This window comes from Syngnathoides biaculeatus, chromosome 19, assembly GCF_019802595.1.
Source record: "Syngnathoides biaculeatus isolate LvHL_M chromosome 19, ASM1980259v1, whole genome shotgun sequence".
Lineage (NCBI taxonomy): Eukaryota > Metazoa > Chordata > Actinopteri > Syngnathiformes > Syngnathidae > Syngnathoides > Syngnathoides biaculeatus.
In genome coordinates, this window is record NC_084658.1 from 7,431,743 (window position 1) to 7,445,820 (window position 14,078).

The following is a 14,078-nucleotide window of genomic DNA, read 5'->3' on the forward strand; positions in this document are numbered from 1 at the left end:
TCAATCGTTAATTGACTCCGCGGTAATGGGGTAGTTTGTATACAATGTTGACAAACAAGCCTGTTGAATGTGGCTTTCAACAACGCACTCGTGTAAGTTAAATTTTTGGTTTTTTTTTTTTTGTAAAAATGTTTTAATGTTAACATTCTTCTTTGGGACTATAGAAAAGGCATGAAAGTATACCAACAAGGAACAGCTTGCCAGGTTTGGCGGTCATCCGAGGGCATCCAATTCTTGAGGGGTATTTCCAGCCTACGTCCAACATTCACTGTTTGAAATTTGAATGTTGTTACAGAAAATAAATTGATCTCTCAGGTTCTTTATTTCTTACAATACAAGTATGTCTAGTACCAGAATACCAGCAGTATATAATCGTAAATTTGTAATAGCACACATACCATTATAAATGATTGCTTAACAAAGTTTATCAATCATTTCAACCATCAATAACTTTACCAAAAATAGCCCCAAAAAAATTAACACACATGGCCTCATACATTTAGAACATATGTATATACTGCGAATACAAATTATTTTGCATGTTACAGTAGCACACTCACCGATCACCATTGGCCTCCTCGGCATGTCTCATGAGGTGGGGGGAGCACCGTATAGGAAAAATATACACGGTAGAAAAATTAAAACGTTTGACAAAACAAAGTCAGTTGAAAAATTGTAATGTATGGTACATTAAGTTCTGAACTCATCATACGGATTACTCTACACAGAACAGTTAACAAACAAAATGAGCTATTTAAGGCTTGCTGGATTTCTTAAAGTAGTCTTTAAGAAAGCAAATAACATGTAAGGTTTTCCCTGTCAGTCTTGCTCTTGATTTTGTGGCAAACTGTCCTGCGATTGAAAAGGCCCGTTCGGACTGCACGCTGGTCGGCTTAAATGTTAACAAGGCATTAAAGAGACATTCGAGGATAGGACTTCTGGTCAAACTGGACTCATAAGCCTTGAATTCTTTGGACATGTCCACTTTGGTGTCACGTTTTGGCTGGGCAGCCTGGGTCTTCATCTGTTGCATGGCAGCCGTATATTCCTGCAACAACCTGGAATATGACACAGGTGACTCATCCTTCACTGCAGAATTGGCACTAACAGCGGCTCTGTCCTCCTAAGATGCGGGGCCCTCTGCGTTGGAGTCAAGTACTTCAGGAAACAGCCTCCTGTACAGGACCTCGGCACATCTCTTCAAGTTCTGCTTCGAGACTGGGACGATCCGTTTTTGCGACAGTGTGTGTGTTTCTTTCGACTTGTCCCTTTCGGGGTCACCACAGCGTGTCATCTCAGATGAAAGCATATATACGTTTGGCACAATTTTTACGCCGGATGTGGGGTTGTGTAAATACTGGAGTAGCGCAACCGCCTCGGTCTGACCCCGGCATTTTTACTGTTCAAGCAATTGGGCATGAATCTGTATACAGAGGGGGTTTTTCAAAACGTCCAGTTTTTCCAACAGGAAAACCATTGAGGTTTCTGCTTGAAGTAAGTCCATGTCATCGGCACTGATGGCTTTCAAAATCATTTCAACTGGCCGTAGAGTCTCAACAATAGTTTGCAGAATATCCCACTCCCCTTGAGACATAGATTCTGGGATGAGAACAGCCCTCAAAACATTTGGTATGCAGGATTTTAACAGCACAAATCTTTCCACCATGTAAAACATACTATTCCATCGGGTTCTACAGTCAAGTAACAGCTTTAATTCTTTCTGAAATTTGGCTTTGACAAAGTCTTGTACCTTATCATTATTCAACAGCGATTTTTGAAAGATGCAAAATATTTTTCTGACCTTGTCAATGGTTGCTCTGTACTCAGATATCAACGGCATGTACATCTCTACAACTTCTGAATCCCCCTCCCCCTCAGACTCCTCATCAGCATTCCCCTCAGATTCGGAATCAGGGCTATCAGACTCGTGGTCATTGGGTTGTAGAAGTCTGGGTTCATTTACTTTGTAGAAAACATCGCAAACAGCAAGGTGCATACAATGGGCAATGCATTGTTGATTGTCGGGGGTAACCTCACGTCTAAACTTGACCATGACAGCTGCACTGTTCGTGGTGCAGCCCACGATGTCCTTCTGGACGTTGAGTCCAAAGTCTGACAAATGTTTCCCAACAGTCTGGGCGCCTTTGTTAGTGTCAAGGGATCCGTCTATCTCGACTAATCCTAAGGACCAATGTTCGTCCTTGGAATGAACGTTAATGTTCATAAAACGCTTGTTTTGGATTGTGGTGTACTCATCCAGCGTGATGAAATACCTATGACCGTTTTGTGTTTCGTTATTGAAATATTTCGTGAGTTCATTTTTTTGGGTTTGAAAGAATGAATACCGCATGGCCTTAACAGTGTTTCCACATGAGCGGGGAGGTTTGTCGTAATGATCTTTTTGACCCCGAAGATTTCTCTGAATAAATTCAGAATTAGCAATTGCATTCAAGGAGAAGCCGCCCACAGCTGCTAACTTTGAGACTTCTTCGGTCATTGATTTTTTCAGTAGATATTTATCAATACTACACGCACCCTCAACTCTTGCAACTTTTGAGTCTTTATCATCACACAACTTCAAGCCGTTTACCTTCTCGGCATGAGCAGCCATTGAGGACATCGATCCCCATGCACATTTGATAAGCTTTTTACATAAATTGCACTCACTTTAATCTTTTGAATCTTTACTTCTTGTAAAGTACTCCCATACTTTTCAGCGTTTCCTCAATGCCATGTTTGATCTTTCTTTGATTTAAGTGAATGTTCTTTTGAGTCCAACTTTACTCTAACAGCAAAACTTGAAAAAAGTGGAAATTATATTGGAAAAAATAGCGCAATGTGGAATACCGGAACCGGAAGAAATTATTGGAAATTTTAACCGATTTCGAAAGTCCGATTATGGTTTCGGTTTTAAAAATTTGAAAACCGGTTATAACCGATTTTTTGTAACCGTTTGCGATCCCTAGGCCACATGGAGGAAAAAGGGCCGAACTGGTAAATAAAGGCCCATATATACCAAGTTATATAGTTCATAATTTCAAAACTAAAATTTCATGGTTTTCTTTGTTTTAATACAGTCCAAAACAGTACAAATCCAATATCACTATTAATCCTAAACCATTAAGTTTTGATTTTTAATTCTAAGAAAAAGAACACACAATGCCTCAGTTATTCACATAAGTATATCACAAAACTTGGAACTATATCGGTGTGTTATTTCTCAGACATATATATATATATATATATATATATAATATATATATATATAAACAAGTGCAAGAAAAGTGTATTCTGTCATAATCATGGATAACAAATGTCTTGTGTCCTAGCAGCTGCTTCTTCAAGTTATTCAGGTGCTTTATAACATCCACCATAAATACAAGGTCCTGCATTCATTCTCTAGAATGAAATCCTAACACTGGTTTGCCATTTTCTTCCAAATTCTTCTCGTAAATCAAAGAAACACCTCAGCCCAGCACCGCAGCTTAACCAATTTCCCTCAGTGTGGTATTGCAGGCCATAGTTGTGGTCTTTCTTACTGAAAAGGTTGTCAAACTGACGGTGATTCAAGCTTCTAGATCAGATAAAATTAACAGTTTTGATGACCACCTTCATGAAATTATCCATCTTTATCTTCTTCTTTTCCTTTCACCTTGTCCCGTTAGGGGTCGCCACAGCGTGTCATCTTTTTTCATCCAAGCCTATCTCGTGCATCTTCCTCTCTAACACCCACTGTCCTCATGTCCTCCCTCACAACATCCATCAACGTTTTCTTTGGTCTTCCTCTCACTCTTTTGCCTGGAAGCTCCATCCTCGGCACCCTTCTACCAATACACTCACTCTCTTGCCTCTGAACATGTCCAAACCATCTAAGTCTGCTCTCTCTAACCTTGTCTCCAAAACTTCCATGGCTTTCCCTCTAATGAGCTCATTTCTAATCCTCTCTAACCTGTTAACTCCAAGCGAGAACCTCAGCATCTTCATTTCTGCTCCCTCCAGCTCTGCTTCCTGTTGTTTCTTCAGCATGCTCCAAAACAACCGCTGTTCACCCGGAAACAGGAAATGCAACTTAACCGTACTGAGCATGTACAGAGCATGTACGAAACCGCATGTTCAGAACTCCTTCACGAAATGCGAGTCGAAAGTCATCAACATTATGAGCCATGTCAAAGGAAATTCAGTTACACCACGGGTGCTCATCGATCGCGAGGCAGTGTGACGGCGTGCCCCACCGCCCAAGAAAAAAAAAAGACGTTCAAATATCATCCACCTCGTCGCTTGATTCAGGTGTGGCCGATACGTCAAGCGCATGCACATAAAGGCGCGTTCTAGCAAGCCGGCCTCCTATTTACGGCAGTCCCGTGGTAAATATATATACATAAAATATTAGAGGCAACTGATTATAGTTACTATTAGTATTACTAGATCTATATCTAAGATAGGTAGCAGTGTGGTCGAGTGTATTAGTACAACGTGAAGTAACAAGTTTGAGACTTAAATGTAAATAGTAATTACTACAGATCAACTTCTTCAACTTCTGTTTTGCTGTAGGGGCATAGAAATTCTAGGATATATTTTTGTGTATATTCTATATCTATACTATAATATATATAATGTGGGGAAAAGGACAATTTTATATGTCTTTTTACTGAATAGTTCACTGAATTCATTTGTCTTGAGATAAGGTGGCATATTTTAAGCATATTTTAATGACAAACGTGATTTTGTGCTATCCAGTGATATGAGGATGGGGGACAAAAAAATCTGGGCTTGGTCTATGGGGAACTTCTCCCCAATTTTTTGGGGGTCAGGACTTAGAAATTTTACTTTCAATTTTTTTCGGAATTTTGCTCACAGATATCGCCAGAATGCACCACAGCCATCCATTTTTTCAAAAATTTCCCAGGGGGGGGCATGCCAATCTGCTCACATTTGTATTTTCAGTAATTGTCACGAAAGTCCACTTTCATCTCTTAACATATATTGTGTTTTACTTTGGCTAATCTTCATTCCTCTCCTTTCCAGTGCGTTCCTCCATCTTTCTAATTGTTCCTCCGCCTGCTCCCTGCTTTCACTGCATATCACAATATCATCTGCAAACATCAGGGTCCAAGTGGATGCCAGTCTAACCTCATCTGTCAGCCTATCCATCACTACCACAAACAGGAAGGGGCTCAGCACGGATCCCTGATGCAGTCCCACCTCCACCTTAAATTCTTCTGACACACCTATGGCACACCTCACTGCTGTTCTGTTGCCGTCATACATGTCCTGTACTATTCTAACATATTTCTCCACCACACCAGACTTGCGCATGCAGTACCACAGTTCCACGTTATCCAACTTTAATGACTTAAAAAAATAGAACTCCCATCTGCAACCATATTTCATGTCGAGCCCTTATTTGCAAAAGCCTGGCGCTTTTCAGGGCATACAATCTCCGCTGCCTTCATCATGCATGTTTATACAAATTCAACCTCATTAAATGCTTTTGAAGCCACTGCGATTTCATTGGCAACGACGTAGCGAGCCTTCACAGCAGCGTTACTGATGTCTCTGCCGTGAGTGCATGCAGACTACTATTTCTTCAGACACGCCGAAAATTAATTCACTTTCTTTCTTCTCTGCTGTCCTTGAAAGTTGTCATATTGGTTGGCATGAAGACTCAAAGGGCGACGAAGGTTACATTCTTTCAGCACTGCAACATACTGTGAACACCAAAAATACGCGTACAGCTTTCCCATTCACTTCTTTGAATAAGTAGGAGGATCATCATTTTTCTTGGAACACGCTGCGCTCTGCATATTGGGGCAAAGCGCACGTTAAAAGTACCATAGAAGCCGTAATAAATAGTGTGGGCAGTATATAAAGCAGCTCATCCAGACTGCGTGCTTGACCTTCGCACTCTGCCGTTTATGTCCCATGTCCATGCTAACGTTTTATACTTTTCAAAATCATTTTATAGGCCAGATTAAACCGGTTTGCGGTTAATCTTAAAATTTTAACTTCAGGTACCTATCGTGCTGCATTTGGGAGATCATGATTGTCAGCGAAGCAATAACCATTGTCTGTCTTGCCTTTCTGTACTACTAGTTACTGGTGGAGTGTCGGGAAAAGCCATTTTTGTATGATCAATACTGATCTGTTAGAGCTTACACCTCAGGCCAAATTTATCTCTCTGTGTCGTGTCAGTGAATTGATGCCTGTGGCTTCTTTGCCATATAAAAACAAAAAGAACCACCAGAACATATTGGTGATGACTCATCATAGTCATCCATCTTCACTCTAAAACTTCATGACATCCTTAGTGAGTCATGTGTTTGTGTTACATTGCTCATTGCTCAATCGTCCATCTTTTTTTTTTGTTAATAGTTACACAGTGCATTGTATGATGAATTTGTTGTAAACTTCTGGTTGAAAAGTGCTGTCAGTTGTCCTTTTTTGTTTTTGTTCGTAATTATAAAGTATAGTGCATGATAAATGTGATGTTCATTGGCGATTGAAACCTCTTGGAGACTTGTCTACTGACATGCTGTTGTGTTGAAGTGTTTGAAAAGTCTGTCCTCTAGTGTCAATTGTTAGAATTACTGCTTTCACTTATCAAGTAAAGATGCAGAAATTAACTTTTTTTTATTTACTGGGAATGCTGACAGCCTATATTTGTTAATACTGCTATGTGTCACTGTTTAGAAATACCAAACAAACAAACAAAACATATTATTACTTAACAGTTTAATTTAGTATAATCTTTACTTCTCAACAGATTTGTATTATAATAATAATTTAAAAAAGAAAAGAAAAACTAAATCAGTCTAAAGGTGTTTCTGCACGGGAGGAAGGAGGTAGAATGGAAAAACACACATGGCTGACATGTTACCCTCATGCCGAGAGGGGGCATGATTGCTTGGTACCTGGAGCTTGATCTACCTGTATAGTATGCATTAGCCTGTGTTGTGACATTGTTATTGTATTATACCTTTTTGGAGGGTATGAATAATCCCAATAAACTAATGTCTTCATTTTCATTGAAGGTTATGGACACACTTTCTAAGCTTTCTCACACATCAACTGCACAACAAACTGGAATCAGGTATGTTTCATTTCGCACAAAACATAATAATGTGACTTTTTAGATTTTATATAGTGTTACAACATTGACTGAAAAGTGTATGCTTTGTTTTAAAGGTCTTTTCCAACTGAAGAAAGCGTTGAAGATGAAGATATCTACAACCACCTTGAGGACCTAATAGAGTATGTCCTACAGATAATAGTTTCTTTTGACTGTGTTTTCTCTGCTGCTTCAGTTTCTGGATCCATTTGGATGAGACATTTGTTATAGGATGCAACATTTTTATTCATTTTCTAGAGAAACATGATTGTATTGGTGCAATTATGTAGCTTTTTGGTTTTGGGTAATTTAGTCTGCCTCCTACATTCCATGCTGTTGTATGTTTGAGGAACATTTGTTGCCTGGGTGTTGCCTGGAAGGCGGCCACCTCCTCCAGGGCTGTCAGCGCCACCTCACCCAGCTTTCTCCCACCACAAGGCATTTAAACCTTGTGGTTTGACCGTCTGTTCATTCAGTTTTTATTCAACTCAGCTTTCCCTCTCACACAAAAATCTATGCATTTTATAACAGGACACATTTGCATGTTGATTGAGAGCCTCAAGCCCTGTTTAAAAGTGGAAGATTAATCAACTTAATAGGTCACCTAACATGTGAGGCCTGTACATGGTCCCCTCATTTGTTGTACATTTATGTTAGGGTTTTTGTAACTGACTTTTGTTAAAACAACAAATGCTGCTTTTCATTCATTTTGTAACAAGAACAAAGACTCTAGTCAATATTTTATAATCCACCCCCATGGCAAACAAGGCTCCTGGCACAATTCTTTACAAATCCCTCTATCTAAGTGCAAGACAGCAAAGGAAGAGATTTGGAGGGCAGTGACTAATATGGATTTTGAAGGTTCTGAAGATAAATATTTTAGGGAAATTGGAGCAGCTGTTGGCAGTTTTGTTTGCAGTTTATTTATCTATCCATCTACCCATTTTCTTTGCCGCTTATCCTCACAATGGTAGTGGGGAGTGCTGGAGCCTATTCCAGCTGTCAGGTGTAACACACTCCATTTTCCATCCTCATGCGCCTTCTTGTCTAAAGAGACACCAGAGGTGATAATTCAAATTGTATTTTTTAAAGGCCTTAAACAATTCACTGCATCTCACTCAGCTTCGAGGCACCCATCCATCCATCCATCCATCCATCCATCCATCCATCCATCCATCATCCATCCATCCATCCATCCATCCATCCATCCATTTTCTTTACCGCTTATCCTCACAAGGGTCGCGGGGAGTTCTGAAGCCTATCCCAACTGTCAACGGGAGGAGGCGGGGTACAACCAGAACTGATTGCCAGCCAATCGCAGGGCACATAGAGACAAACAGCCACACTCACGATCACACCTAGGGGCAATTTAGAGTGTCCAATTAATGCTGCATGTTTTTGGGATGTGGGTGGAAACTGGAGTGCCCAGAGGAAACCTACACAGACATGGGGAGAACATGCAAACTCCACACAGGTGGGTCCAGGATTGAACCCGGGACTTCAGAACTGTGAGGCCAACGCTTTCCAGCCAACCCACCATGCATATTCATATTCAACAAATTTTGTCCATAGTTATATTTCATCAGACAACACAATTTTACCACTATTAGTTTGACAAATTTGTATTTTTGTCCATGCATTATTTTTATTTATTTATTTTTATTACAAAGATTGCACTTATATTGAACACATTTGGGGTTGACATTGAAAAACATTTGAACGGGTTGATTTACAGTAACTGTTGAAACTGATGGACGATGCTACCGTGAAAGTGCTTTTGAGAGGCCTCCCACTACCACAATGCTCTGCTCTACATTAGTGCTGACAGCTTCAGGCGCTGAGGGGAACCCACGAGTGAGTGTTGACATTTGGGATGTAATAGGCGCCTGACAAGGGCCAGCTGTGGACACGTAGGAGGTGGATGTGGCGGCCGTAATTATACTGAGCAGAGTTCTGCTCTTGACTGCAATTCATGGGTCATTGTTTGATGATGTTAATTGAGAATTGTTAATACAGATCAGAAGCATCTACACTAATAGGAGAGACATTTTCACCTACTTTTCATTGTAGGGACTTTCCATTCATATTGTATCTGTGAATATTAAACCTCTTTGTGAGCAATCAGTGAAATACTTTACTCGAGGTTCATTGACAGAGGTGGCAAAAGTACTCATACTCTGTGCTTAAATGCAAGTAGAGATTCAATTTAAAGGAGTTTGCGGGTATTAAAACTACCATCAAGTTTTCAAAGTAGCCTCACTTGTCTAATCCCTACACCCAGCGACTCTTTGTCAAAGCCACACCCCTCATTAGGGTGCACAGATACAAATCTCAAACATGTTAAGATTAATATGTGCTAACAATACTCATTCACACAGTAAACAAGCCGATGTTGGTAACATGACTTATTCATAATGGGACGTTACTGTAGTACTCAACGTAATCCGTTTGAAGTTTTAGTTTCTGGAATGTACAATCAATTAACATTCAAAAAGAGGGGATAAACTTAACTGACGAGCAGAACTGTTGCTAATCCTGTGTCACTTATGAATCCTCTCAGCTGCCTGAGGTCCTTTCACTCTGATTTGCTTGCTAGTCATTTACCGAATTGCTGGCAAATGAGAATTTTTATTTTTTTTAATGTTCCTGATGTTGCTATTCCTCCGTAGTTTCAGCAACATTCTTGAAGCCTAAGGTAACAGGTCAGTGGGAAGGGAGTGCCCGTTATGAACTATCCTGGGAATGATGGGGAGTCTGATGAGCTCCCTCCGGTGAGTGGCCCCGCTGCCGGAGCTCGCTTGTAAGACTCCGTGTCATCCCCGTCCGAAGAACCATCCAAATATTCAACATTATTTGCAGCCACAGGTTCAATTCTGTATGGACGTATTCCTCTGTCATCCCGATCAACCGATACTGCTATTTCTTCATCAGATGCGGATAAATCCGAAAAATCAGTGCTGGCCATAATTGTCTCCCACCTAATCGAGCCTTTGGTGGGGCACGTAATACGTCACATCCACGCACGTAGGTCATGTGACTCGCCAAAATGGTGGCTCCACTGAAAATTCCTGTCGATAAAAATCTTCTCAAAACCCCATTAAACCAGTGACGATTAACATCACATTTTCAAGATACAGTAAATATTACATGACCTATTGGATACATTGTTAATCCAAATCACTGGAATTTCGCTTTAAATGTGCACACAAAATGTTTGGTTTTAACTATTGATCCATCATCTGAACTGCTTATCCTCACAAGGGTTGGGCCTATCTTAGCTATCTTGAGGCAGGAGGTGGGGTGCACCCTGAATTGGTTGACAGCCAATTGCAGGGCATGTTTGGTTTTTACAATAATGTATTCACAAGATAATACTGTACACAAAACCAACTTGAATCTCCTTGAGTTAACTGTAAAACCAAGCAGCTGCATGATATATGTACATGTGTTTTGTAATGTGTGCTACAGCGAGAACGGAGTGGAAGATGAGGAGGATCTGTATGACTGTGTGTATGAAGATGAAGAGGGTGGCGAAATCTATGAGGACCTGATGAAGACGGAAGCTCTTGCTCCCCCGGTCAGTCTTCTTCTCACATTTCACCTGCGAGTCATCACATGAGTCAACAGATACATCATACACATGCATACATTCAATGTTCTTGGATGGAACACCAGATTTGAGAGCATTAAGATGATGTGAAAGTATGATTGAAGTATGTAATACTTCAGGAAGGAATTGATTGGGATACTGATGAATTACAACTGGACAGTATAGTTTGTAATTTCCATCCATCCATCCATCCATTTTCGTAGCCGCTTATTCTCACAAGGGTCGCATGAGTGGTGGAGCCTATCTCAGCTGTCAACAGGCAGAGGCAGGGTACACCCTGAACTGGTTGCCAGCCAATCGCAGGGCACATGGAGACAGAGAACAGTCGCACTCACAATCACACCTAGGGGCAATTTAGAGTCTCCAATTAATATTGCATGTTTTTGGGAAGCCGGTGGAAATCGGAGTGCCCGGAGAAAACCCACACAGGTACGAGAAGAACATGCAAACTCCACACAGGCAGGGCTGGGATTGAACCCTGAACCTCAGAACTGTGAGGCCAATGCTTTACAGCTGCTCCACCATAGTTTATAATTTAAATAATAAAAATGTTATAATCAGTATATTTAAGGTTTTTGCAATTTGTAAATTGTAGTCTACATGTTAAGTAAACATGAACATTTAAACCATTTCTAATGTTCTGTATGGGAAAATTTGGAATTTTAGTTTGAAAACTAAAAACCAAAAATTAAAGATTCTCTGATGTGTCAGGTCTTTACTGCATAACTGCTGAAACAAATATACACAATGGTATGACAAGAAAATTATACTTTCAATCTACTTTTTGGAAGGCAAAGAGTCCAATCTGCATATCTGACTCTCAACTTACTCAGAGTTTCTTAGTTAGTTATGTTTATAGTGTGTGTTTGTGTCGGTGTGTGTCTGTATGTACTGTATAGGTGTTCCAGAAACAGGCAGAGATTGACATCAGGAGTTGCTGTTTAACAGAAATCAGGCAGACAGAGGAGAAATTTTCTGACACCCTGGACTCTATAGAAAAGGTACACGTGAAGTGACACTCGTGATTTTTAACATTATTTTATTGTAAAAATTAAGGCCATTAAAATGTCCATCCATCCATCCATTTTCCGAGCCGCTTATAGTGCTGGAGCCAATCCCAGCTATCATCAAGCAGGAGGCAGGGTACACCCTCGAATGGCTTCCAGCCAATCACAGGGCACATGGAGAAAGCCAATAGTCGTACTCACAATCACACCTAGGGGCAATTTAGAGACTCCAATGAATGGATGTTTTTGGGATGTGGGAGGAAACCGGAGTGCCCGGAAAAAACCCACACAGTTAGTGTTTGTGTGAACTTATTTACATGTATGATTCAGTGCAATCATTCTTATTCAGGATTGATGTTACCGTCATCTTAAATGATGATTCTTCTTTAAATTTGACCATATTGGCCATTCGTGTCCACTTTTTAGAAAAACTCTTAAAGTACTTGGACCAACATCAGCCATGCTAATTAAAATAGTTGGAACTCAATTTGGGTTGCTTTTAAAATCGTATTGACACGGTATAAAAATGATTTTATGGATTTCCTTGCTTATTCTAAAAAGCTCCAATTCGAGAGCTTCAAAATTCAATAAAAAGTAGTATCATACAGTTTTCATTGCCAACTTATTGTGGTTGTATGGGACTGAAGTCATTTTTTGTTATCGCTGTATTTGGACCTGAAAACAACAAAATATTAGAAACACTTCTCAATGTGAGTCTACACTATGGCAAACTGCAACCACAATAATGATTAGAATTGTTAAACCAAACTGAACATTAACTATCATAACTAAGGAAGGCATTTTCTCTAAGTCAGTAGCCAGTAATGAGCCAAGTGAGGGATTTTCTGTAAGAAAAATGTTAAGGTGCTCTCCAGCAGAATAGTGGGAGGCTGCGTCTCTTCCAACCCATTCAGTGCTACTTGTCTTCTCTCTCCTGTTGATGTTCAAAAGTGTGGAAAAAGCCCCTTCTTGATTTCCCAGTGGAGTGCGGCGGTAGATGACTTTCAATATGAAGTGGACGGTGTAATTTAGCACACGCTTGCCCGCTGGTTTGAGGTGGAGAGGTGACTAGGCAGAGGAAGCTTTTTCCAAGGGGAAATCATTAAATTGCAAACTCTGAAAATGAGATTATTATCATGACGCAGGCGGTGCTCTTTGTTTTCGCTGATGGTAGTGACTGCAATCTGGCCGGATGTTATAATGGCCTTTCGCAATGACTCGCCCTCTCTTTTTGTAGCGGGACCAGATTTATTCTCATGCCTTTTCTTTCTCCCTACCACAGAACTTTATGACACCTCTCACTGTGTTTTTATCCACGGACGAGATGGAGAAAGTGTTTGTAAATATACCGGTATGTCATTTTTCTTTTTCTTTTCTGTCTCTGTAAAGTATTCCTTTTGCTTACTTCACTGAATATTTCTTCCCCATACTTAGTTTCATGCAAAGTAAATTTCAAATACAGTCCCTTGTTATTTTTTCACATGTTCTGCAATGTTAATCTTTAATGATAGCCATGAGTGTTGCATGTCCTTGCATTTTTGGAAAATTAAATCTGAAACAGAAAAAGGAATCAACAATAATTTCCTCTGTCCCAAATATTTCCAAATGTCAAAAAAAGGAAAGGAAACAACATTTTTTTTTTTTGTTTCTGGATAACAGAAAGTATTCCCAACACAGATCCATGAACTGGATCACAATAAACTATGGAAATGAAAAAACAATCTGTCACTGTATCTTATCAGTATTTTATAATTACATATTTAATGAGAACAAATGTTGAAATGTACTGTATGTGGTTTGTAGCTTGAATTTAGAGGGACAGTATAATTGTTTTTTGTGTGTGTTTCAGGACCTGGTGAAAGTTCACAAATCTTTACTGCAGGAAATTCAAGACTCCGTCCAACACAGGAGTGCCCAAAATCTTCACCAGATCTTTATTGCTTTCAAAGAAAGGTACACTATATAATTTCCAACCTTGAAATACTCATAATCCACCTAAAGTAGGAGTGCATTTGCAAGAAACTAACTACTGAAATGTATGCTTTCTTGTATCTATATTTTCACATTTTGCCATCCATTTTAGATTGCTAATCTATGGGAAATACTGCAGTGATGTGGAGACAGCTATTGCCACGCTAGACAGCATATGCAAAGACAGAGAGGACGTACGCATGAAGCTCGAGGTAAAAAGTTATTCTCAGCTAATTCATCCAACCATCCATCCATTTTCTGAAATGGTTATCATCACGAGGGTTGTGGGTATGCTGACGCCTATCTCAGCTGACATCAGGCAAGAGGCGGGCTACACCCACTAACAAGTCACCAGACAATCAATCGTAGGGCTCAGCTAATA

At 40.0% G+C, this 14,078-nt stretch overlaps 1 protein-coding gene across 3 annotated transcripts in view; it reads left to right on the top strand.

The window, feature by feature from the left end:
- The window catches only part of LOC133492777 (guanine nucleotide exchange factor VAV3), an 84,396-nt gene that overhangs the window by 40,742 nt on the left and 29,576 nt on the right, over positions 1 to 14,078 (top strand). For all 3 annotated transcript variants that reach the window (XM_061805429.1, XM_061805431.1, XM_061805430.1), the window contains exons 3-9: positions 7,032 to 7,090; positions 7,186 to 7,251; positions 10,577 to 10,685; positions 11,618 to 11,719; positions 13,008 to 13,076; positions 13,575 to 13,678; positions 13,809 to 13,908. In XM_061805429.1, coding sequence (XP_061661413.1) covers positions 7,032 to 7,090; positions 7,186 to 7,251; positions 10,577 to 10,685; positions 11,618 to 11,719; positions 13,008 to 13,076; positions 13,575 to 13,678; positions 13,809 to 13,908 — 609 coding nt within the window. The remainder of the gene's footprint in view (positions 1 to 7,031; positions 7,091 to 7,185; positions 7,252 to 10,576; positions 10,686 to 11,617; positions 11,720 to 13,007; positions 13,077 to 13,574; positions 13,679 to 13,808; positions 13,909 to 14,078) is intronic.